Here is a 25,716-nt window from a genome sequence, read left to right as displayed (position 1 = left end):
AAGATGGTCGCTCACAGTGGACATAGATGGCTTCTTTCACTCCTCTTTCAAACCATCTGTCCTCTCCGTCCAAAATGTGAACATTGGCATCCTCGAAAGAGTGTCCTTTATCCTTAAGATGCAGATGGACTGCTGAGTCTTGTCCTGTGGAGGTGGCTCTTCTATGTTGTGCCATGCGCTTGTGAAGTGGCTGTTTGGTTTCTCCAATGTAGAGGTCTGGGCATTCCTCGCTGCACTGTACAGCATACACCACATTGTTAAGTCTGTGTTTTGGCGTTTTGTCTTTCGGGTGAACCAGTTTTTGTCTGAGCGTGTTGCTGGGTCTGAAATGCACCGGGATGTCATGCTTGGAGAAAACCCTCCTGAGTTTTTCTGATACACCGGCTACATAGGGGATGACAATGTTGTTGCGTCTGTCCTTCAGTTTCACACCTTGGCTCAGGCGATTAGAGGATCATCAGGGGGTCCTTTTGTCCCTCTGTGGGGGGAAACTCCCACTAGGTTTATATCTGGGACTCTCCACCATTTGACCTTAGAACTGAAGAAGCTTCTCGGATGAGAGGTGAAATGTCTTCAAGCAACTTAAAGAAGTCCAGACGCTTTTCTTTGCAAGCTCCTTTGAATAAGAAATTGACTTTTTGCAGCAGCCAGGCGAGGAAAAGTGGGCAATTAGCATGAGGGGGTCTTAAATAGACACGAGCTTAAACAGATAATGAACTGAGAGGCTGCATCTCAAAGTAAGTAAGATCCATAATTTTTTTTTCACTGTAAAGCATATAAAGCTGCTCTAATGAAGTCCCAGAACAAAAATATGGAGCTGGAAATAAGCTTGATTCATTTAGGTGTAATGCCAAATTAATATGAAGGCATATTTAATTTGTAATTTCTTTGTGTTGTTTGTCTTTACTTCCACAGCATTTAAATAAACAAATCTAGCCTAAATGTCATTAGATTAAATTAAGATTAAATAAATAATACATAAAAAATATATTTATAAGTTTTCCTCAATGATTGGCCAGCAATAATAAAAATTTATGCACGAAAAAAACTAACCTGTCATGTATGTTGCCTCTGTCATCTCCCACTGTGACAGTGACACTGCGGACCTTGGAGAGGTCAAAGTTTTGATCATACATGTGGTAATCAGGAGTGACCCAGCCAACCCAAACACCAGACGGCTCCTGCCCAGCAAAGATCCTCACAGAGTAGTAATACTAAAGACGGGGGAAAAAAGAAGAAATCATATTATTTTATTATCTACAGATTACATGAAAACTTAAAGCCATCATTCAAATTGACAAAATCTCAGGTAATAATATGTGTAACTGTAGCAAATAATAACGTGAATCTCACAGTGGTGGTATTTTGGATGATCTCAGGATCATCTCTGTCATCAGGGACCACGTCTTCCACCAAACGTGGCACCGTTGGAGGAGCAGGAGGAGGGGCAAGAGGTGTCATGGCTGCCTTCTTGGCTTTGGAGAAAAATCTGTTGTCCACGGAAGATAAATAACATTTGGAATTAGTGTTTTTTAAAGGCTTCTAACTGCTTTACAGTTTCAGTGGATTTCATTCTAAAAGAACAAGCCAAATATCACAACTTCAGTTATTGGTATGTAGCACAAATATTCGTAAAATCAAACAAAACAAATAAATATAATAAAACAGAAGGTGATTGAGATTGTTCTGTTTAATTTATATTAAACCAGCAACCATAACAGTCCAGAAGAGTTTCATTATTTTGCAGTGACAAACTGACAAACGTACCCTTTTTTCTTTCCCTTTTCTGACATTGTGTCCTTCTCATTTTCCACGGAGATCTCCTTAGGCACAGAGGGGTCCTTCTTGTCCTCTTCCTGCTCCTTGCGACTGGCAGACTTTTTCAAAACTTCAAACTCTGAGTCAGGTTCTACCACTGCGACTTCCTCCTCAGGTATAGTAAGGGCACGGGTGAGAGGGGTGGTACCTGCCGGGATCTTAAAGGTCTCATGGAACTGCACAGGCATGCTGAGTCTAAGGAACATCATATCAGTGTTGGCATTCTGCGACCCAAACGTCTTGTGCGTCAGCTTCAGACAGGGGGCGCTGTCCACGGTCCCGTCAACACGGGAGACCTAGGAGACAAAAATACAGAAATCACTCATTTTGAAGTTCTAACTTTATTAAACTTTACACATGTCTCTGAATAGTTACCTCAATATGGTTGTGATCAGCAGGCACAGGCCCAAACTGGGGCAAACTTTTACTGAACCACATGGTGATGTCTCGCTTCATATTGATGGCAAAAGGTTCAAATCCTTCCTGCAGGCCACAAATGGCAAAATAGCGCAGGCTGCTGACATCTTGACCAAGATTAATCCTTCCAACCTGAGATAGACCCAGGGTACACACTGGAATAAAACCTGATGGGTAGCATGAAAGGGAAGGAATTAGTTAATAGTTTTTTCAAGCTGCTGCTTATAATGCAAACTGGCACCAGTAACTTTTAGTTATTGGTGCTAATGCTGGTTCTATAAAAAAAACAGTTCTCACCATCCCCAATTTCAATATCTTTGAAAGCCATCTCTGAGCCTGAGTCACTGATCAACATTTCTCCATTGAGTGTGAACATGATGTTCATCTCAGTCAGGTCTATCATACAGCCAACGACATCACCAGACTGCCACTGGCGGCCAAATGGTTCATTGCCAATATGCCATCGCTGGGCCTGGAAGAGGTTACAACAAATAAAATATTACCTATTTCCACAAAAACAGAGACATCATTTCCACCAGCTACAGTGTGCTACAGTAACCTTTTTTAGCTACTGACTAATACATCTTGCCTCAGGTTTACGAAACCTCAACCTTCTCCTAGCTATACAAAAATAATAAAGACAGTGTGATATTTTCTATTCCTACAACTTAAAGAACTTCCCTCCTCAAAATTCAATATTTCTAATAGTTTGAGATCCACGTCACCCATTCAAAAAGATGTGAATGATTTAGAAAACATTTACACAATATAATTTTTTATAGACCAAGTTAACAAGTCTAAATTCGATTTTTAATGTTACCCTAGTGACTAACCTTATTGCCATTAAAGACGTAGGCCAATTCATCTGCTCCCAGTTCAGTGTCAGAGTGGACATTAGGACGTGCCCAGCCCACTCTCATCTCCCCTGTTGAGACTGCCTCAAACTCAAAGTACCACTTTCCTTGGGTGACAGCATACGACTTCTCTGCCCTGAAGATTCGCACCTTGTCCCCACGGGTGTTCTCAAGGCCATGGCCAGCTGCAGTGAAAGAGGGAAAACATGACAGATAAGAATAAGAAAGACAAAAAAGGTGGTGTAAAAAAGATACTGTGCATTTAATTAGCGAACACATGAGGAAAGATTACTTACTGCTCTCCTGATCTGGAGGCTCAATGTTGTAGCCATAGCCAATGAGTGTACGGACAGCGTTGTTAACGCTGTCTCGGTTGGTTTTCTTAGTTCTCTCATCCAGCAGGTTGTAAGGTACCAGACGAGGGTTACGCTTATTAACAATGTCCTGAAAAGTGTAAAAAATGCAGCTTTATATAGAAAAGAAAAAAATATACAATGCATGTGATTGTAAGTGATTGATTGTGTACTTTAAGACAGACAATCCACCAATAAATAAAAGATCCACTAAGGATTGGGAAATCATCACCTGGACAATGCTGTAGGTCCATCCTTGCCGTACTCGGTCCCTCGCCCAAACATTATGCCCATTTTCTGCCAGTTTTTCTACAAGCTGATTCTGGTTTGGTGTCAGCTTGACATGGCTGAGATCAAGCGGGGCAGGCTTGTATCCGTTGCTCATCACATAGCTAACAGAAAGATATGGTTACATTTAGATCTGCATAGTTAAAGTATAAAATTATGACGAAACAATAAGAAATATCTTTTGTTTTCATACGTCTTGGGAAGCTTGATTTTCTTTAGATTCTCCTCCGCTTTCTCATCACCCATACCAACATGGCAACCCAGTGCTAGGAGAGTCCTGCGGGATAATAAAGTAAAGACACAAGTTCACCAATAATGGGACATAAGCGTTTTCCTCTGACCTTTAAATCTCTCAAATCTAACCTGCTACTCACTTGAGCGTCTCAGCAGACATCTGCAGATTGTAGTTCTTCTCTGGGTCAGGCAGACTTTGGAAGTCCACCAGACAGGGGTGGAGTTTCTTGTTGTCATCCCTAAACTGGAGGGAAAAATCATAGTTTTTTTACCCACAGTTTATAAATGTGTGTAAATTTATATATGTATATGTTAGTTCATGCTTTTTTTTGCTTGTGTAAAGCATTTTGAAGCATTTCTAACAGTCATATTAACTTTTAACAGTTAAAAGCTCCAAACCACTTAAAGCTGATGTTGTCAAACCACTAATCTCGTATAGTTGCATCTGTTCTGCAGTGCTGACACCATACTCACAATCCCATAGGTCCAGCCCTGCTCAATACGAGTGATAGCCCAGAGTTCGTGAATATTCTCTGCCAGTTTTTCTCGGATACGTTCCAAGTGGGGTGGCAAGACAATCTATAAATTAAAGGAAAGTCAGAAAACGAAAAGAAACAAAGACATCGAATACTGATTTTAGCTGAGGGGATTTTACCTGAATTGTGTCCACAGGGCAGGGGGTGAAAGATGTGTGAGTGAGGGACAGAGTAGGACCCAGAAGATTGCGCACACCATTAAAGTCATGCTTGTACTCCTTGATATGTTCAAGACGCATCCTCTCTCTAGGCAACAAAGCCTCGTAGCATGGCGCATAACCAGGCGGGGGCATGAATTTAAAGTCCCCATGGCGACCACCGAGGAGGAACCGAGCCCTAAGGAGACAAAAACCAAGTGAGTCCAAGTCTTTATCTATACGACAGAGGTTTATATACTACTAAACTCCTTTATGACAATGGTTCATTGATCTTTAGAAAACTCATAATACAGAAAAAAATGATTTTATTTCTGTGCCAGTTCCTGAGCCTGTTTCCCTTCTTGTACTCATCAGTCAATGATGCATAAGCCCCATCTCAGCACTCTAAAGATTTATTACAGACAAATCCTGTAAGAGCTTTTAAGTGACAGGACTCTGAAGATTTTAAAGCTATTATTTGGGAGATTAGACAATAATCTAAAGAAATAAAAGAAAAATAATAATTATTAAAAATATAAAACTGGAGAAATTCTGAAATATAATGCAATAATAATTCTTTTGTTACTTCCCCATTGTATATTATTACACCAATAGTCCAATAATTGAAATTAAATTACAATTTAAAAGGTGACAAACTCATGAAAAACCATTAAATTAGCTTCTGCTTGCATAATTGCATTGCATCAACATGTATCACATGAATTTACTGTTTATCAGTTACATTAATCAACAAAATACAAGTAAATAGTGAAACAGAGGATTACGCTTTATTTGTATGTTAAACTTACTTGACCCCAGCAGAAAAGCTAATAACAGGAAAGAAGAGGCCATCAACATTAAAGTTTTCAAACATTCCCTGAACTGGGTGGCCATTAATACGGAAGGAGATACTGGGCACACTGAGATCCAGACAGCAGCTTACAACATCATCGGCAGCCAGTGTATGTGCACTGGGCGAAGCCACCTGGCGGGCCACAGTACCTGAACAGTAGAGCAGGTAGTAAAGAGGTTGTATTGGTTACAAGAGATTGTAAATCTTCTTTTAAAGAATTTAAGGAAATCTTACCTGACCACAGATGCAGTCCATCAAAGCCATATGAGTAGAGGTCATCTCCCACACCATTACCACCCCAGCCTTCTCCTCCTCCAGGATAGGGGCTATAACCTTCAGTCAAAGCCCAGCCTACCCGCAGGTGACTCGCCTGTGCTGTCACAAAGGCTTCCACATGGTCTACCATCACCTCATAGTACCACTTCTTATACTGTGTTGACCCCTCACATGTACCCAAGAAGATGTTGGGCCTTACACTGAGTACAGAGGAGAAAGTACATTAGCATTAACTTTTATAGACAACAAGGGGAAATAACTAAAAACTAACAACGTGGAAATATTGCAAAACAATGTATATTTGGACACTTGTGCACCTTTAATTTCTGCAATATCCCAGAAACATTAGTGTTAATACTTGTGTCCTTTTATATTTATAATTTTATCTAATTGTATCTCTATTTCTACACTTCTTTTTATGCTATTCCTTTGTTGTCTGTTGTATTTATGCTGCTATGATAACTCAGTTTCCCTCTGGGATTAATGAAGTTTCCCTGATTCAGATTTTGAAAACAACAGTAGTTCAAGTACCTGGTGACATAGTTTACAATGCTGGTCTGTAGCAAGAGGTCACGACCTGGAAGTAGATTTTCAGTGATGAGGTTCTGGTTGGACCTCACAGCTACACCGTTACACACACAAAGAGAGCGCAAGACATCCAGCACCTAAAGGTAGAAGCATAAACACTTTTATTAACTTAATTATCACTGGATTATCCGCTGGTTAAGATTACTAAAAACAGAACAGCACGAACAAAAAGGATTTTTATGAGTCAGATTCATTCAGACATTTAGGACTGTCTTTACATTATGAGATAAACATTATGAGATAAAACTGCTGCCCATGACAGGAGAGAGACAGACACCAGCTAGCTACCACCAACAGGCAAAAATATATTTGCCTGGATTTTGTCTTTGCTTTCTCTTCTACTTTTTTTTCTTTACCAGTTTATAGATCCATAACTGATGTGATGATGTGATAGCCCACCAATACCTCTTCCACAGGAGATACTGGTAAGAGGAGATAAACTAGTGTCTCCAAAGCACTTTAGCACTGATGTAAAATCAAGCAAACAGGCAGTCCTTCATGCACACACTAATTTCAAAAAGTGCACACTGAGAAAGGATGTCGTGTCTGTGTGTCTACAGACATGCATCTAAATCTTGCATATTTTGATTACATCTGCAAATCCTGACAAGAAACAACAGCAAAACAGATTTAACGTGTTAATGGGAAAATATTCAAATATGAGTGCATATCATATGGAGCTAATTTATTTTCCCTTTCAGTTCCTGGCAGTGAAATATAGCCTACCTTATGGTTCCTTCCATGTTTGTCCAAGAGAGAGATGATGGATTTGATGTGGTTCTCCTGGATGATGTTCAGAACCTCGGGGCTTTCAATTAAGACACAGTACAGCACCTCAAGAATACCTAAAAACAAGGAAAAGGGTTCACATACTGGTAATATTTAAATAATATACAGTCTTCAGGCCAGCTGCTGGCTGGCAGAGATAAATAAAGCAACTTGATGCAACTGTTGTTGTGAATTTTTAACCAACTCCTGATCTAGACTGGATGTACTGAATGTAAGGAGACTTGTGTATTTCAGTTATATTGTACTATCGAAGGTGTTATTAATCTGAGGATTTTCTAAGTGGAAATAACAAACAACACCCTAGGGCTTAATGCATTAAGCTGTGCCAATTATAAACAGTAGATCCTGCCAAGCCAATTAGTCGAAACACTTGTAATTTGTGGGTGGTGGATGTATGACTGAATGAGTAAGGTGCATTTCAAACCTGAGGAGGCCTCCAGACGGTCCAGCTTGCTGACCAACCAGTCGAGATTGTCACAGAACAATGCACAATTTGATCGGTTACCCCTGATCAGAGAAGCTGTGCAGTGGAGACACAGAGACAAATCATTTTTTCTTTATTCAGCAGAGACCACATGTAATTTGCGGTTTGTGTTTTCAGAGGTCGTACCCAGCAGCTCATAAAGGAGGTTGACAATCTCCTTCCAGGACTCAGCAGCCTCCTCTCCCGCAAATTCAGAAAAGTGGGCAGCAGTGTTGTATACGTTCAGGCGGTCAATGCACTCCAGCACAATGGTTATCATTCCCTGGGGTTGAAAACAAAAACAAAAACATCAGGATTCATAATAATAACCTGAGAGTTTAGGTCACGTTCACATCCATTTAAACTTATTTTGAATAAAAAATAATATTCCCCTTTATTCTGAATATAACACTGAAATTATTTCTTGCACTCATAGAGCAAGAGGTTTGGATGGCAGCATGCTGATTACCTCCTCCTGGAAGAGGTTCTGCCGGTTGCGGAGAGAGCGGAGCTTGGTCTGTTTCTCTTCGTGTTCCAGTTCCTCCTCAGGTGGGCGAAAGTAGAAGATGAGATCCTGAAGAGAGAGGATGACCGACTCCAGAGGAAGTGATCCTGTCCCTGGTGACTTGTTCTTCCCACTGAGGGAGTCCAATCCACTGAAAGAACAAATAAAATTTAGTAACAGGTTTATATGACTGCATCCTGCTGCAAAAAAGAGTTTCCACTCATCCACATTTTGAAAACATATAAACTTACTTGATGAACTGCCTGAAGAGGCCTGTGGTGCTGTAAATCATTCGAGCAGCCTGTGACTCTTCAGTCTGAGAGCGGGACACAGTCAAGGCATCGTCCATATGGCCCTCTTGGTGCAGAATAACCTGGAAACATTATTTTCCATTGGTGGTACTTATGTAGGAAAAAAGATTTAAGAACCTTAAAAAGGTTTGCCATTATCAATATTTACTTATTTTCACATTAAACATTAAAGCACACAGATGCAGGTAAACAATACTAAAATCTGACAAATGTCTGGACTGCTGGCAAGCCAGCACCCGGACTCTTCCGCATTGATGGTGCTTTTCCAGATTACAAGCTGTGAATATGCAGTAAAGTAGCTCCATATCATCAAAGATCCAGCCTTTCTAACTGTGTGGTGATAACAAGAAAGATCTTCCACAAGCCAAATTAATCCAGATGTGGAATCCAGGTTTTACAAGAATTTTCACTTTTGATTCGTCCACAGAATAGTCTACCACTTTACCCCAGTCCATTTTAAATGGCCCAGAGAAGATGGAAGTGTTTTTGGATCATGTTCACATGTGGCTTCTTCTTCGTATAATAGATCTTTAACCTGATTTCTGGAAATGTTCCTGAGCTGAGCCTATGCACTGATTTCTATGGCAGAATCATGTCTGTTTTAATGCTGTGCTGCCCAAGGGCCCAAACAAAACAGTCATCCAATACTGATTTTTGGTTTTATCCAGTGTGCACAGATTTCTCCAAATTCTTGGGATCTTTTGATGATATTATGTACTGGGTGTTTGGTATGCAACGACCACAACTGAGAACAGGAAGGCAGCCCAGGGGGTAATTAGCACTGCCCAAAAAATCATTGGCTGCCCTCTCCCACCCCTGGAGGCCATTGCTAGATCCTCCTGTCTCAGGAAAACCAGGGCCATCACAGGTGACCCCTTGCACCCCGCACTCCACATGTTTGACATCACTACCCTCTAGACGCCTCAGGTCAATCAGGTCCCACACCTCTAGGCTCACAACAGTTGGTGTGGAGCACTCACAATTTCATTGCACATTTACAATGACAATAAATGGCTATTCTATTCTTTACATTCTATTCTGTGCTGAGGATGATGAAACATTCAATATATTCACAATTTTAAGTTTAGGAACGTTTTTTTGCAGATTGGTCATTCTGTATCTCTCTAAGATGCTCTTTGACCTGTTGTCAGTTAACATCAGTTGCAAAATGTTAATTTAGCTGTTTCTTTTTCAAAGTAATTACTTTTCCAACCTTTTGTTTTCCATCTGCCAAATCTTTTGAGGTGTGCTGTTATCATCAAATTCAAAATGAGCTCATATTGTTCTTAAAATAACTAGACATTTGACATGTTTTCTGTGTTCTACTGTGAATGAAATATTTTTATATTTGCTAATTATCATGCTTTTATTTATCTTTTACACAGTGTGACAACTTTTTCAGAATTGGGTTTGTATCTCACTTTTATTCCCAGGATAGATCATTACCTTCCTTTTCATCATTCCCAAACGAGCAGCTTTAGCATCCAGGGCAGCATATGTGAGCCACAGGGCTGTAGACACATGCTGGACAAAGCACATGGACTCTCCATACTTAATCTCTGGAATGCCCATCCCCTCAACATCACGCTTCTGAGCCACCTCCACCTTCTCCTGCTCGGGGGGAGAAAAGGACAGTACGTGAGAAAAAAACTGAAGTCAATGAGAGAAGAAATCACGTATATTAACTATGACTATCCAAGTGCACTGAGAAATTCAAATTAAAATGTTGACCTTTGAAGCACGGAAGCAGAAAGCAGACAGTTTGGTGTTCGCCTTCTCGGGATCGACCACCAAGAGGCCCTTTTCCTCATCAAGACACAGGTACCGGCCCGTCGTGATGTGGCGAATACGAAAAGACTGTCCCCACTTCATGTGGCTACCACTCCAACTGCACAAAGTTAAAGAAAAAAACTATAAAGAAGCCAACTAAACTGTTTCATTCACTACTATATTTTGATTTTTGTTGCTCTTCCTTATTCTTACCTTACCCAGCAATTCAACCAACTAATGTGTGTCACATGACTCCCTTGAGGAGATAATCACCTGATTCTGAGGGGTTCCAGCCTCCACAGGGATCGAGCCTGACTGCACACAGTACCGCCTTCATAATGAGCCATCCTGTGGCAGAGTGGGCGCACACATACAGTATGTACATGGTATCACACTAACAAGAAGTTGTTCTACTAAGAGCAACTTAGCGTTCCTATATTCTCACCTGCGCTTTTCTTCTCCTTCCTCTGGTGTAGCGATGGCCAGACATTCGTCCATGTGGCCATGGAAAAGCCTGAGAACATGACCTCCTGTTAAATAACCTGTGTAAAGGAACAAACATCCATTCTGTGTTATGTTTATTTTTACGGGGACAGGGAAGAGACAGAGTTTTTTAAAGCAGGTTTGTACCCTCAGCTAGTTCACAGCCTGAACTAATTGGATTCATGTTCCAAAGAGTCTGCATGAAGGAAGCGTCCACCATGAGATCTCCACTGGCGTAGGACAGATGCTGGGGACAGAAGAGAAGAAGACGATTAAAAAAGACATACTGTGTATATGTTTCCATCATCGTGCAAAACAAGGAGCAGTCGTACCAGGTATCTCTCAGAGGACACACTGACAAGGATGAGGTCATCACCCACCCTGACCTTTTCACCTTCTGACCTTTGTTTAGAAGCTGGATGAATAGTCCACCAACATGCCTCACCTTCAACAAGAGTAAGAAAAAAACAGCTATTTCCAAAAATATAACAGATAACTTGTGTTTGGTAACAACATGCTGATACTGCACAATCACTGCTTATATCCTGTAGCCCAACAACAAAGTGGATATAAACTGCTGACTATTTTTGTCAGTAGCTTTCATGTTGGCAATAACAATAGCACCAGAGAATAATGAGATAATACCAGGCCTAAAATGTATTCTGCTGCATTTCCCTTACCGGTGGAATCCTCTTGTAAGCCTACATCGAAGGCCAGCTTGTCCGTGAGGGACCGAGATGTAGTCAAACAGCTCAGGTACTGGAGAGATTTTTATAGAGGACATGACTCCAATTAGAGCATTTGAGGACATCTTATACAGGTTTACATTTATTTCTTGCTCATTTCTAGCCTTACCATGCCTGAGTGGTGGTGTCTCAAAAGGATGGCATGACCATACAGTAAAGTGCGGTGACCTCCACCCTGGGACGACTGAGGTGAGAAAAAAAAATACTTAACAGGCCAAATCAACACAAGTGACTGTATACTTTAACAAACACATTGACCTGATGGGGGGAAACAACGACACATTTTTAAAGGTTCAAAGGTCAGAAGAAAAGATTAGAGGCTGGTTGAAACTTTCAATAACTGAAAATGAATGTACTAAAGATCTTTAAGCTCTATTCAGTTAAGCCTGTCCTTTATATTGTCCATTATATGTAGCAACTTTTGTTGAATTCATTGATCCTGTATATGGTGCATAGACTTTTCAGTCAAAGTACACATCCTATTAGGATCAATAATATGTATCTTGTCTTTCAGATGTGTTCAATTTATGTAAACAATATGTCTAGTTTAGTCACAAGTTTATATTAACCAATAGTGACCTGCCCAATTTATTTATTTAAACCCTAATGTCAGTCACCATAGGTTATAGTCTCAAACACAAGCGCAACATTTAACATTTAGGGGTGCTGACAGGAAGATAAGACTAAACCTTTATTAAGGGTTTAGCACCCATAATCCACTGAGATGAGTTAGGGGCAGGTATGTCAAGTGTTAAAATGATGCTAACAGCTATAAACTGCATTAGCATTAGCACGAGGCTTGGTTAGGACAGGTGTTGTGTTGGCGATTGTGTTGTGGGCCTTATCCCCAAGTGCGTGTGTTAAGAAGGAGCTAGGCCTGTCCGCAGCTCTGGGGTGTCCAATTTCTCCATCCATCCCTGACATATGTTGGTGGGAACCTCTGCTGGGCTGCATGCCATTCTATTCTCATCCTCTTGTTCATCAGTAGGGAAGCCTGGCTCTTCCACATCTTTCAACTCCTGTGAAGCAGGAACTGTCTAGACTAGTCATAATGCAGCTAATAAAAGGCTTGAAATAGTTTCTCTTAAAGCTAGCTTAAGATCATTGCCTCAGCTGTATCAGCTTTCATTCACCTGTCTTATCAAAGATTCAACACTGTTTTTTTGTTTTTTTTGATGTGCTAACTGATATTTTGATTGTATACTAATCAAAATGGCCCATTGTAGTTAAATTGTGAAAAGCATACTTAACTGGTAATCATCTGAAAATGAAAAAAAATACCAAAAACAACCAAAAGTTTCTCTTACAAAAACCTTCAAGGATCAGAATGCCTTGATAGTAAACCCAAGTGTGTACATTTATAGTGAATTAATCTTTTTTATCAATATGATAACATGTTGTGAATAAAAGGAGAACTGGGATGTGTTATAAAAATGGACCTGTTATGCTCATTTCCAGCTCTTCATTTTTATTGTTTGACTGCTAGAGTGGGCTCACACAGGGCTTTGGTTCAGCCCCTTTTCACCCACTGTTGTAGCTCCTCCACCTTTAAAGCCGCGCTCCCTTTAAGGCAGCTTTCTTTAGATTGTCTGGGTGGTTTTAACAGCATGTGGATGGGGCTTATGTGCTCTTTGCGAGAAGTGTCTGTTTGACATGACCATGTTAAGGATGTCTCCTCTTGCATCATACACATCTAAGTGTAGAAAAAACTCTGACAGACCAGATCCTGAGAATCCTGAGTGTTCTGTTTCCGGGGACTGTCTTTACATACGACCTTATTATTTGAATGTTTGGCCATGTTTAGTATGAGCATCCACAACTGAAGTATGAGGGGGGGAAAAAGAAAAGCATAACAGGTCAATTTTTAAGACTCACAAAGAACAATGATCTAAAACAAATGAGCAACATCAAGCAAGGTAAAATAATAATTATGATGAATGGGCTGCGTTTTGCACAAAATGCAAATGAGTGATGCCTTGTAGCTATGTCTCATATTGTGGGATAGATTGAAGTTTAATTATTAGAAAAAATGCTGTGCTCTATTCTTGCTTCAAAACTGTGGAAAAAAAATCTAATCTTTTCCTAAAACTTTACTTTTTTATGCTTAACAGTGCTGTTTTTAATAGCTCAGCACAGAGACAGTGGACTTGAACTCCACCAGCTGCTAAAAGCTATACACAGGTGTTCATGACAATCACCTACTTATGGTGAGAGCTTAACTGATACAAACCGAGATGTGTAAATGATACAGCACTACGTATTTCATTCACTAGGACACCCACTTGCCAACATGACAGGAACAAGGACAGTTGCCAGGTTGGTTGGGACACACATTACAGGAAATAACACACGTTAACAGACATACCCATTTGTCCAAATCGACTGCCTGCTTTGCAAAGAGCAAGAAGGGAAGGGGAGCGGGTATCAGATGGCAAGTAACAAAATCATAATAAAATAAACACCAAAAATAAGTCCATTGATGGTGGTTATGTAGGCTGAAGGAATTTGGTTCATAATATCTCCAACTGTGAACTTTTTAAATTCATTTTGAAAGCTCCATCTGTGATGGAGCAGAAAAATACCACCTACATATTAAGACAGGACTGGCACGCGCTACTAAACAGTCTGACCCACATAAACTGCAAATTTATTTCTCTCTGTCTAAAACAGAGACATGTCGAGGATCTCTCAGTCTCAGACTGGAAACAAAGTGTTCTGAACCAGGATGTTTTTAAGTACATACAGAACGATGTAGTCAACGGTTTCTTAATTCATATACTGTTAGAAACAGCCAACTTTGCAATAAGGTATGAGGTAAAAATTATTTATCCGTATTAATGTTAGCTGTTGTGCATCAAGTAAAACAGACTGGAAATTGTTAGAGGGTTGCTGCATCTATTTTGTTGTTAAACTTGGCTGGGTACTTCTTGTTGACATGGTGGAAATAGAGTCAATTTCATATGCAGACTTTCAAAAGTGTTGTCGTTTTTCTTGCCATATAGCTTTGGCAGTAGTGGGAGACGACACAGAAAAGTTATGCTCAACAACTGCACACAACAAATTGCAAACACAATGACGTTAGCAATTCCAGCTGAATGTGACAACTTTTGTCTGGTGACAGTAAGATGGACAGTGACAGAGGCAGTAAAATTGCATCCAGAATATACACATTTTTGCATTCAGAGAGACCTTAAAAATCTTCATAACTAAGTATATTTCTTTAGTGTGCCTTTCATCAGTCGCATTCCTTTTAGCACTCCATGAATCTCTTACATTTATGAATCACCCTCTCAATATATTTCTATATATCCTCTACTAGTTTCATTATTTTATTATTTTAGTTATGACCCCCACCTCGGTCATCTCCACGGTGTTGGCCAGCATCTCCTGCAGAGCACGGACTGAGAGAGACTGCTCCAGAATGAAGGAACATATGGCCAGGTCTGGGGGCACATTCTGCAAATGCATAAACAATAGAGAGGTAAATTAAAATTGTTCAAAAAACAAACAAGCAAGTGGATGCACAAGGGAAAGGGAGGAATGGGTAACAGAATCTCACCTGAGCGTTGGATGTGGTTTCAAGGAAGCAGAGACGGTTCCCGAAGCCCTCGCAGGAGAGACACAGTTTAATCTGTTCCTTCAGGACGGAGGCAGTGCACTGCAGAACTACCTGGTCATCCTGCACTCAGTAAACAAACAAACAAACTGTTATCGATATTTCTTATTCACTGTTCTTTTAATTTTAGGATGCATCATTTTACATGACTTATTCAACTACAGTTTTCTCTTACATGTTTGTTGCAGTTGTGCTTGCCAGGTTGTTTTTTTAGGTATTTCTTTTTTTATTAAAAACAATGTTTTCACTTGATATTGCAGGCATTCTGTTGTACAATGCTGACCTTTTATTGACTGAGCTGAAATTCTCTGCAAGAAGTGCAAAAAAGGAAAACTTGTCTACAGCACATTTCAAATAGACACTTGCTGTAGAGTACACAGTGACTGAAGTAAAAATGACTAGTACACTTAAAGAAAAACCCTCTGATTTAGTATGTTTTATGACTTTACCACTAATTAATCTGTTGCTTTAAGTAGATAATCTATCACAGCGAATGCTAAACCTGCAATAATTTAGTGCACTTTGAAGCTATGAAACTATTGCATGAATAAATAACAACTTTTCAAATCAATCTTAGTTTAAATCCATCACCACAACAATAACATGACTAAAATAGGTAGATCTTATGTACACATTGAGAAATTTGAATTGTGAATGTGTAAAGGATTAATTGGATATGAGCTTTCAGCAGAATTTAAACAGCTCCTTTTAGTGAGGTATGGCACAATATTTAGATGTGCCTCTATTCCATGGGCAGAATGCTAACAGTGAGTAATTTGTTTGCTCCTCGTCAATGCCTGGACGCTGCAGAGACTGTTGTAAATACAGCAATAAACACCCCCTCGCATGTGAACCTCACACCTGACACTCAAAATTCTCAGCTGTTTCTTCTACTCAGTCATTATGTAAGTGGCTCCATCATTTAACCTGAATACTATCCCCTCTACAGCTCTGGACGGATCCCTGACTTTTCTCCCCTCTCGTCTAACAAGTAATGTATCATTCTGTCTTCTCATTTCTTGAAGTGCTCGCTGTCTCACCCTGGTGATTCTGCAGCTGTAATGTGTCATGACTTACTGTTAGAAAAATAGCAGGGCCTTTGAAGCGAGGTCAAAGGCAGGAAAGGATTTTGCAGATCTATGTTTATAGCTTAGCATATAACAGGAAAATGGAAAACGATGCAGAGCTGTGACCTCATAACATCTACTCATCTCTTATGCCCAGAGGCCTCGAGTATTTCTTTGGCTGAAAAGTGACCCCTCTTCCTTTGGCTGAGCTATCATCTATCATCTCCTCAGCCTAGAAATGTCTTCTCTGTCCTTTCCTTGCTTTACCTGCTCTGCACTTCAGAAAAGTGGAGCAATGTGTCCTCTCTCTTTCACTGCAGACATGAGCAACAGCACTCAATGCAAGTCAAGAGTTACTAAAACTGCACAGGGCTCGCACAGTTTTTTTTAACCTGACTTTTAAACCTCAGAAGTATCAGGAAACAAAATTGGATTTGGAAGATTTTTTTTTGTCTCCCTTGTGCAACAACAATATCTACCTACACAGCACCAAGCTGAGATTCAGACCAGTACCTGCACGCACTACAATGACATGCATCTTTATCGACTCAGTATACCTGTTCTAAAGCCAGCATTACAGAACGACAATAAGGCTACAAGGTCTAAACAGCTCTAAGTCAGGGTTAAACTGTCTAAAGCGATCATGTTTTGAGGCCAGTGCACAAATACTCAAACCTCATTAAGCAGATAGGGCTGGCCTAATAAGAGTCTGAAAGACTAAAGTTACCAAGTGGTTTACTGTTGAGTGATCAGGTGGCAACCATACACACTGTATGTCCTACAATTATACAGCAGTCCTGCTCATTGGCTTCTAATCTATTTCAACAGCCGCTGCCCCACATGGTAGACAAACACAGCTTCTACCTCTGCAGTCATGATCTAAAAAAAAACAGGATTTTCTAGAGGACTGCAAGGACTAAAGTTTGTATAGAAAGAATACTTTTTTTGTTTTCTTTATCAGTTTTTCAATTTGTGTTATTTTTTGTGCGTTAGTATTTTGTGAACATGTTCTTGAAAGTGGTTAATGATGATTATTAGCTAATATTTGGGACTTTGGAACAGAATAAACACCAAAGCCCCGCCACACTGTGGAAAAGTCATTTGTGACACAGTGAAGATAAGAAACCAACTTTCCCCAACATTTATAATACTCCTAAGTCAAATGTATCAGCAGCTACAGGGCAGTGTCCTTCCAGAAGTCACACAGTGTGAATCACTTCCAATTTGACCACGTGAAAAGCTGACACACAAACCCACAGGCTTAGCTCACACAGTTATTAATAGAGGCAGCTTTAAGGATTTGGAAGATGTGCACCTGACAGTTAATTGTACACCAACCACAACTTCTGATTATTTGTTCATCTGTTGTGACCATATCTGATGGGACCAAGACAGCTAGGATTCACTGAGTGGAAGTCAGGATGTCATGATTATTACTCATCTGACCCACTGAACTTATACCTGAGCCACATAAAAACATAAAACACATTTAATGCCTCATGCAAATGCTGCTTGTAAGGCTACAGCCAAACCATGTTAGGACTTGGCAGCTGAAGTATCAGGATATGCGGATATTTGAGGTTAAAAGGAGAAGTTAAGACAAACGGAACGAAAATAGTAGACAGACAAACAAACAAACCAACTAGTGAGCATTAATAGCACCAACAGAAGTATGTATTGCACCAGAGATTTACAGCCACAAGCACAGATAGTGAAAGCAGACACCTTTGTATATTCTCTAGGGCCCTCTAATGGTGCACATGCAGACAGAGGATAGCCAAGGATTCCCCAGAAAAGCAGGCATGGTGCCCGCGGCAGACAGGAAGTAAACAAGCAAACAGATGCAAAATGGTGAGTGATATTTGCTCCCTCTAATCCTTTCATGATCTCCTAAACTAAGAGATTAGCCACAATCAGGGAACCAGGTGTAATAGAACATCTGCGAACAAAGCTGGGAAAAATATTGCTGTGGCCGCGGCAGTGCGTCACTGTTTGGTTTGTTTGGTTTGTGGACAGTGACTGTTTATAGAGGATGTTCTTAAATTACAGCTGGGGCAACAGCATCTTTGACACACCGCAGGTCCCCAAGTGTAAGATATAGGCCTAGTTTATCTGGGATTTAACAGTTTATGGGTTATTTGGGACATCTTTACACCGGTACGTCCGATACAATGACGTCAACACTTGCAACAAAGTTACACTTCTAACTGCTGGTAAATTGACCATTTTCCACTAGCAGGTGATCAGCTTTAATTCAGCACAAAGGGACTGTGAGACAGGAACAAGTGGGTTTATAGACACGTTTATAAAAAAAAAAACTTCTTTTTATACTGAATTCTAGTTATATATTTAGAAATTACACTCACACACTCATCCAACTGAGTCAAGTGGTTTCTCACATCAGAATCAGCAGCTCAGCAGCAACAAACTAGTTCTGCCTTTTATGCTACACAGCTACATCTATGCTACTGAAAACCTGTCCTTTAATCGAATCATTAGCAAACAGATAACATATTCATTCTTTCTTTATGGCTCTAGATTTCTGTCCAATGCTCCCATTTAACTGTGCTGATGCAGGACACCCCAGGCTATTGATTATATTCCTGTAGACATAAAAAGAGTGAGGGACAGCACATTACTCAATATGTGGGTGGAGGAGAGGAACAGTTCAATAAGCCAGAGGGGAGAATAGTGATGGGGTTTCCCTTTGAATACTGGGAGAGACCATGCAGGTGCACAATCAGCATCCTTCGTCACAGCTGTCTAACAGAGGGGTAGTAGAACTCACAGGGTTTTAAATTAAATTAAAGCTTCCAAACATCCTTCTCCTGTTCTCCCTGACTTTTATTGCACATTTCACTCAAAGTTTAAAGTTTCACTCTTTATTCTCATTCTTTTATACAAAGTTTCATACTTTGTACAATACTACAATGAAATTGTAGTAGTATTTTTACACATCGGTGCTAAAGAAACACATACTACTATTATATGTAGTATGTGTTACTATATATAAAATTATATATAAAATCAAATATTCAATATGTATATTTATATTCTGATGTATAAGCAGTTATGTCTTTAAACTCTTGAATTTAGACTTAAAAAAGGACGAAATCTTTATTTTTCCAATATCTTCTCAGGTCTGTGAAAGCTGAGGATGTGAAATCAATCATCGAGTCTGACAGCTGTGTTAGGCTGCATACAGTGCTCACCAGATAAAAACCCTATAATTTACCATAACACCTCTGAAACCATGTCATAGCATCAGTTGCACTTTTTTCTGGGATTAACTGTAAGTGGGTTAAAAATATATTTAAGTGCATTTTTTGGAAGTATCTGGATTTATGGGATTCTTCTCCACAGCATAATATCATTAGGAGGCATCTGACCTAAACTCAATCTGCAGCATGTGAAACTGCAGCCCCAGACCTGCAAGCAGATTAATTAAGAACTTTCTTCAGCAGCAAGAATAAGAAAAACACTCTATTAACAGATGGTATAGCCCCCACAGAGCCCTGATCTGAGTCATTGTGCACTTACATGAAGACACAGAACCAAATGAGAGTGGCCAAATCTACAGAAGAGCTGTGGCAAGTAATCCATTATGGTTTGGCTCATCCTACTTTGTACCTTCTTTGAAAAACTGTGTGAATTTTAGAAAAATTTTCAAATCTCAATTTGTCGTTAAACAGCTCAACAGAAGTTTCTTTTCTTTTTCTCTTACTGCTAATGGTACATATAACTCCTCTAACTATATTACGGTGTTAATACTTGTATGACACTCGATAGTGAAACGTCATAAACGTCATTCAACACTGATTGAAAAGATTCAGAGAAAGTCATGCACACATTACAATATCTACTTAAATGCGAAGCTTCTTTCCCTTTCAGTTAGCACCACATTAGAGCAAATTTAAATCCTCCCTAGGTGAATTGGAAATACCAAAAAATGTTTCCATCTGCTAAAGTGAGAGGCTTCCTCCTCTGAGCTGTTTTTTGTATTTGCAGCATTAGAGAAAAGCATATTGGCTGACAGTGGGATACTAAGCATTAAACCCATTTTTACACAACTGCAGAGTAAATATTACAGGTCAGAAGAGAAATGACAGGAAAAATAAGAAACTTCCTATTGATGCAGTGATTTAAGGAGTAATTACAATGCTGTAAATGTATGTGTCTGCTTTAGGTGAGATATCTAATGTGGAATGATGACTTGGTTTTGCAGATAGCTCATAAAGAATGAAAGTTAGCTGAGATAGGCAAAGAACAAAGGCAGGGAAGCTGTTATGCTACATTAAACTATTGCAGATAAATCTTTCATAATAGACGGGACGCAATGTTGTGAACATTAAGAGCTTTCTCTTTTATTCTTACTAATTTTCTCTAAGCTATTTGTTTCAATGTGCATTTCTCACCCGTTTTATTCTCTCTGTCCTTTCATCCCTTTCCTTCTTTCTCCGTTACCTCTACCAACCCTGCTCTGGGCCTTCCCCTTCCACTCCACTCCTATTTTAGTTGGCTGCACCTGTCACTATCCCATTCCCTCCTTCTGCTGACCAGCAGATACTTGGAGGTCTTACTTGAAGAAAGAGCCAAAAGAGATTCTCTTGCTCACAGGCAAGATACTGAACACATAGGAAACTAGCAGACATCTTCTGCTACTGAAGAACATAAAGAAGAAGGAAAACAAACCTAAACTAATGTTACAAAAAAGCAGTTTATATTAGAGCTACTGGAGATGTTAGTTTAGATGACAGGCAGTAATTAATCATTGCAAATTCTCTAAAAGCTTAGTGGGTTGCACATTTAGAAAACACAACTTAGCTAAAGCTGTGTTAACTCTCAAATCCAGTGCTCAGGAAGATCTAAGTTGAATTTTAAATAAAAGTTTTGAAAGCCCACACAGGCTTTATTTTCATCCAGGTTAGAAAAACAGCTACAAACTACCAGAAATGACGCTAAACTGCCTCTGCCCTTTGAAAGATGATAATCCTGACAGACATTAGCAAATGAATGGAAAGCAATTTTATATAAATCAGTTATTTTAGCTGGCCTAAATCCATGTTCCATTCTTCAAAAAAGTTCATTTGCTTTAAGTCTATGCAAAATATTTTGCTGATCAGCAAGCCAATGTAAGACAGATGTGAAATTTTGAAGTTACACGCAGCATTAAGAGTCACGGCACAGCAAGATGACAAGACAAGTGTTACATGTTAAAAATGAACATACAGCAAAATACCCAAAAATACAAGGACTGAAAAGACAAAAACACTAAACATTTGCACACCATGCTTCTATGTTCCATTCATTTCTATAAGATATTCAATGACAGAATTAATGTAATCTATCACAATGACACTGGTTCTACAATGTTTTCCTGTTAAAATGGGTTATGTTGTTAAACTGTGATACAGTGCTAGACAATGATGACGTAACAACTCATAAATGCAGATTCAGCTTTGATGTGTGCGTTATGAATACAGTCTCTAACAGCATGTGTCTGATTATTGAGTTTTATACCATGAACTAGAATATATCCATGACTGTATATGAAGTATTAGGAGTGTTCGGTTTATTTGTTTACCAGCTACAGAACAGTAGAAGACATTATTTTTGTTTTTTGGTTAAATACAGGCTGTATGATAACAACTGGAATGAGGCATAGCAATGCCAAAACAAGTTGTGTTTGCCTTAAGTTTGTAAGTATTTAACTCTTTACAGTTCCCCTCACTTCACTTTGTTTGGACTATTTAAGTGTAAACAAACACACACAAGCATAACAAGACAGTTGTGTCACTTTGCAACGCTTGTACAGAACCCCCCACACCCCTATGTCTGTCTCGTGCCCAAGAGCAAAGCGGACCACCTGTTTATTGTGTAAACTGCTGTGACCAAAGCAGGCAGAATGACAGGTGCTGGGTGTGTGTGTGTGTGTGTGTGTGTGTGTGTGTGTGTGTGTGTGTGTGTGTGTGTGTGTGTGTGTGTGTGTGTGTGTGTGTGTGTGTGTGTGAGAGAGAGCAGCTTTATATGTGTTGCTATTCCAATGTGGATGTGGTTATCTCCTAGGCTCAGCACTTCTAAAGCGGTGTTTTGCTTGCACTCTCCCTATCCCCATTACCCCGTCTGTCATCTGCTGTCAGTACAATATCTGCTGCTACTGTAGCTCACAGATGTGCTCAGTGTATGTGTGTGTGTTAGAAAAGAGAGAGAGATATCAAAAGAGAAGGGACACAGTCGTTCAGGGTGAAATATGGAGACTCCGTATCTCAGTACAGTTATACAGGAACACCATCAAACAAAATATGTATCAACAGTTTTGGCCTTCCTCAGTCAGCCTCATCTCATCTGCAGATGAGTAATCCCCCCCCCCCCCATGACCCTGGCTTGAATAAGCTGAGGAAAATAGATGGATGAATAAAAATGAAAATTATAAAGATAAAAACAAAGGCCTTGATTTTATAGTTACAATCTATTGGTTTTTTTTCCCAACAATATCTTTATTTTTATTTATTTTTTTACATTTTAATGACTTACAAAACAATCTATTGTTTTAGAGGATTTCTTAACTCTCTCCTTTTACCCAGCAAAATACCAATTCAGTGTTCACTGCAAACATAATTCAACAGCCCATAGTGTTCTGGTTTAAAGGCGATATTCAGGCCTGTATTGACCGTAAATGTCATAACTGTCAAAACAATGTACAGTGTCTCTGTTCGCTTGATGCACAGAGAAAGACACCCATGTCTACACATGTACACATACCACTTCTCCCAAAGGATGCTGGCAAATAGGACACTGGCTCCTCTGGTTTCTCCCTCCTGAACGTGTGCACTTATAGTGGCACACTATAAAAAGAAACTGCTGTTATAGACTGGAACTCGACTGCCCCTTAAACTCGCTTGCTTGTGTGCTTTAAAATGGCAAATGTGGCATCGTGAAACAGTGACACAGCTTTTAGTTTCACCAACAGAGAAACAGCACCGCTGTCTGGGATCTTTCACGTTTATGTGAGACATCAGTGCAGGCTGTGGCTACCACTGAAGAGAAAAGAAAAGTCTGCTAGCTACTGCAAGTAAAGACAGTCTCTGCTCTGACAGTAAATGCGGGGGCTGAAGTGCTTGCACATTTTTTAGGGGGCAGGCTGAGTACGAGATACCTGTAGTTCACCGAAGGGCATCCACTTTGTTTGAGTGGAGACCGATTTTAAATAACCTGCTACTGCAGAGCAGGTGGAAAGGCTAAGCTCACTTCTGAATGTACAACTATTCAAGCCACACTGCGATCAGTCACCGCTGTATGAGTCACAGGCCAGGGCTGTATTACAAGAACACCATAAACCAGAACCAAATAGAGAAGGACTGCTGAGTAATCTATAAGTGGCTTTTCGTGATGTAAAAACAGTCACTGGAGATGTGCTGAAGTGTTCCCCGTGTCCCACACTGAACAGCATTTACAATTTAACGGATCTCATCTTGTCTTCTTTTCCTCCCTCACTATTAAACATCCCCCACCCCTAACCCCCAAATCACTAAATGCAGCACTAAATGCATTGCCTTACGCTAAAACTCCCACGGCTTTTCTTGTTACTTGGAGGATTCCCAGCAGGGGTGAAAAACAATAGAGTAACAGAGAAAATGATAAAAACAAAGGGACCAATGAGATTACAATGCTTTTTCTTTCAGCTGCTTTAATAAACAAACAACAAAAGGGTTCAGTGATTTCCACAGGGGAGTAGGGAAGTCCAAATTATGACTTGTAGTCCCGATGATGGACATGAGGGGGCATTTGAACTTTATAAAATTAGGACCTTGAATAAAAGAGAAAAAAACACCGGCAGTCAAGTTACCCGTAACTGCATATAACACATTACTTGTGAGTCCCAAAATTTTACTTCTATGACCTACAGGCGTTAGTAAGATATAACTTATGCTTTACTTGAACTAATATCTTAAACAGCTAGCTCATAACGAAAATAATTACCTGCATTTCTCTTAACTTTAAAGGTTGACTTTGCTCATTTGCCTGAAATTGTTTTACAGAAGTATTTTCTAGGTATAAGCCAAAACCCTGAGCTCAAAAGAAAGCCTTGACGTGCAGGCTATGAACCTTCATGTCTCATTACATAACGGCAAAAAGATAACATTGGACATAGCTACAATCTGCTGCCCAGCTGGTCCAGGTGAGTTAAAACCTCCTCTGTGCTCTCTCCATTTTCTTCACACCTCCCACTTCCAACATAACCAAGGGAACTACCCCAACAGAGTGAGACAGCTGACTCACACAATGCCTCCCATGTATTTAAAAGAGTAATAACCAGAAACATTTGGTGGATGCTTTAATCCAAAGGCCTAACAGCGCCATGAGCACCAACATTTTTAGTACTGTATTCCTGCAAAAAATGTCGACAGAACCTCTGACCCTGACACTGTTAGTGTCAAAGATAAACCCATTGAAGTCCACAAGACATTAATAATTCAAAGAGAGCTACACTATTTATTTTTCTTTTGAAGTGTTGGTGTTCTATAGTTTCATCCTAACTGATCCTCTTGGACCAAATGACAAACCTGCTGAAGGCATTCAAAGTGTGGCTTGCAATTCATTTGTAAGTTTCTTAAGATAGAAAAAAACATTTTTTTGAGACAGCAACAGCTGTGTTACTCTGTAATTCTTGTGGTTATTGTGAGCTGGCTTCACAAGCTTGAAATGAATCCTGTCCATCAATAATTTGCTTTTGGTTGTTCTGTATGCCTCTGTCTACGCTCTTTTATACTTGTACTTGCACTTTGGTATTCACATCGAAACAGATTCAGTGTCACTTAGGTAAACATTTCAGCAATGATAGCAATTACACAAACTAGCAGAAACACATTTCACTGCAGTGTTTTTGTTAAAGCTGTTTGCAAAGGAAAACCAAGTGAAACACTTTGATAGCTCACACAAGCGTCTGGAAACAGTCTGCTCAAAAGTCAGTATTACTTTTCACTGACACATAATATATGTGTCAGTGAAAATAATATACGATATCTAAATGAATTTTTCGAAGGAATTATTACGTTTCACACAGGCAAAGATATAACGAGAAGAATTAACAATAGGTTCCCTGCACTGAGCATTAATTGGGAGTTCAGGAAACATATTTCATCTAATTTATGATTGTAGGGGTTGGAGTTTATCCCAGCTGACATAAAGTAAAAGGAAAGGGGTTGGGAAACATTTTGCCCAGATCTCTTGTAGGTCCTAATATAAGTTGGTAAGTTTTAGGTTGCAGTGATAGAAGCAGTGTGGATTCAAATAAAAAACAGTGATCAATACAGACATCTAGACCAGTTTCATTGAGTGTTTTCTCACATATTGTGGTTATAAAGACCTATTTTGCCTTCTCAGCTGGTGCAGATGGTTCTGGGGGGTCTTCTCCTACAGGTTTTAAACTGTGAAGTGGCTATCGCAACACTCTGTCTGTTTGCGTCACTAAGGAAGATGTATAGCTTTTGGGCAGCTGTCCCCTGCAAACTCTGGCTAGCTTGTTGCTCTGCCTTCTCACCCCACTCTGACAGGCTCTACTTTCCTTAGATATAAATAGATAACGATGCTAACAGATGCACCAGCCCCTGT

The 25,716-nt window shown here is 39.7% G+C and overlaps 1 protein-coding gene across 6 annotated transcripts in view; it reads right to left on the bottom strand.

Moving 5' to 3' along the window:
* ryr1b (ryanodine receptor 1b (skeletal)) overlaps positions 1-25,716 on the bottom strand; it is a 62,558-nt gene that overhangs the window by 35,937 nt on the left and 905 nt on the right. For all 6 annotated transcript variants that reach the window (XM_085430721.1, XM_085430723.1, XM_085430724.1 and 3 more), the window contains exons 2-31: positions 14,981-15,100; positions 14,776-14,877; positions 11,531-11,605; positions 11,356-11,434; positions 11,008-11,120; positions 10,823-10,922; positions 10,638-10,734; positions 10,466-10,540; positions 10,154-10,310; positions 9,869-10,033; positions 8,363-8,484; positions 8,076-8,262; positions 7,754-7,889; positions 7,568-7,663; positions 7,081-7,199; positions 6,298-6,431; positions 5,725-5,966; positions 5,447-5,639; positions 4,620-4,836; positions 4,439-4,543; positions 4,105-4,208; positions 3,924-4,007; positions 3,675-3,834; positions 3,386-3,533; positions 3,069-3,274; positions 2,533-2,707; positions 2,194-2,402; positions 1,768-2,114; positions 1,354-1,489; positions 1,054-1,214 (exon numbers count right to left, since the gene is read on the bottom strand). In XM_085430721.1, coding sequence (XP_085286847.1) covers positions 1,054-1,214; positions 1,354-1,489; positions 1,768-2,114; positions 2,194-2,402; positions 2,533-2,707; positions 3,069-3,274; positions 3,386-3,533; positions 3,675-3,834; positions 3,924-4,007; positions 4,105-4,208; positions 4,439-4,543; positions 4,620-4,836; positions 5,447-5,639; positions 5,725-5,966; positions 6,298-6,431; positions 7,081-7,199; positions 7,568-7,663; positions 7,754-7,889; positions 8,076-8,262; positions 8,363-8,484; positions 9,869-10,033; positions 10,154-10,310; positions 10,466-10,540; positions 10,638-10,734; positions 10,823-10,922; positions 11,008-11,120; positions 11,356-11,434; positions 11,531-11,605; positions 14,776-14,877; positions 14,981-15,100 — 4,364 coding nt within the window. The remainder of the gene's footprint in view (positions 1-1,053; positions 1,215-1,353; positions 1,490-1,767; positions 2,115-2,193; positions 2,403-2,532; positions 2,708-3,068; positions 3,275-3,385; positions 3,534-3,674; positions 3,835-3,923; positions 4,008-4,104; positions 4,209-4,438; positions 4,544-4,619; positions 4,837-5,446; positions 5,640-5,724; positions 5,967-6,297; positions 6,432-7,080; positions 7,200-7,567; positions 7,664-7,753; positions 7,890-8,075; positions 8,263-8,362; positions 8,485-9,868; positions 10,034-10,153; positions 10,311-10,465; positions 10,541-10,637; positions 10,735-10,822; positions 10,923-11,007; positions 11,121-11,355; positions 11,435-11,530; positions 11,606-14,775; positions 14,878-14,980; positions 15,101-25,716) is intronic.

The sequence above is a fragment of the Copadichromis virginalis genome, linkage group LG14 (assembly GCF_057382275.1).
Source record: "Copadichromis virginalis isolate Kocher_CV1m ecotype Utaka linkage group LG14, C_Virginalis_male_GT1.1, whole genome shotgun sequence".
Taxonomy (NCBI): Eukaryota; Metazoa; Chordata; class Actinopteri; order Cichliformes; family Cichlidae; genus Copadichromis; species Copadichromis virginalis.
This window is presented reverse-complemented; position numbering and strand designations above follow the sequence as displayed.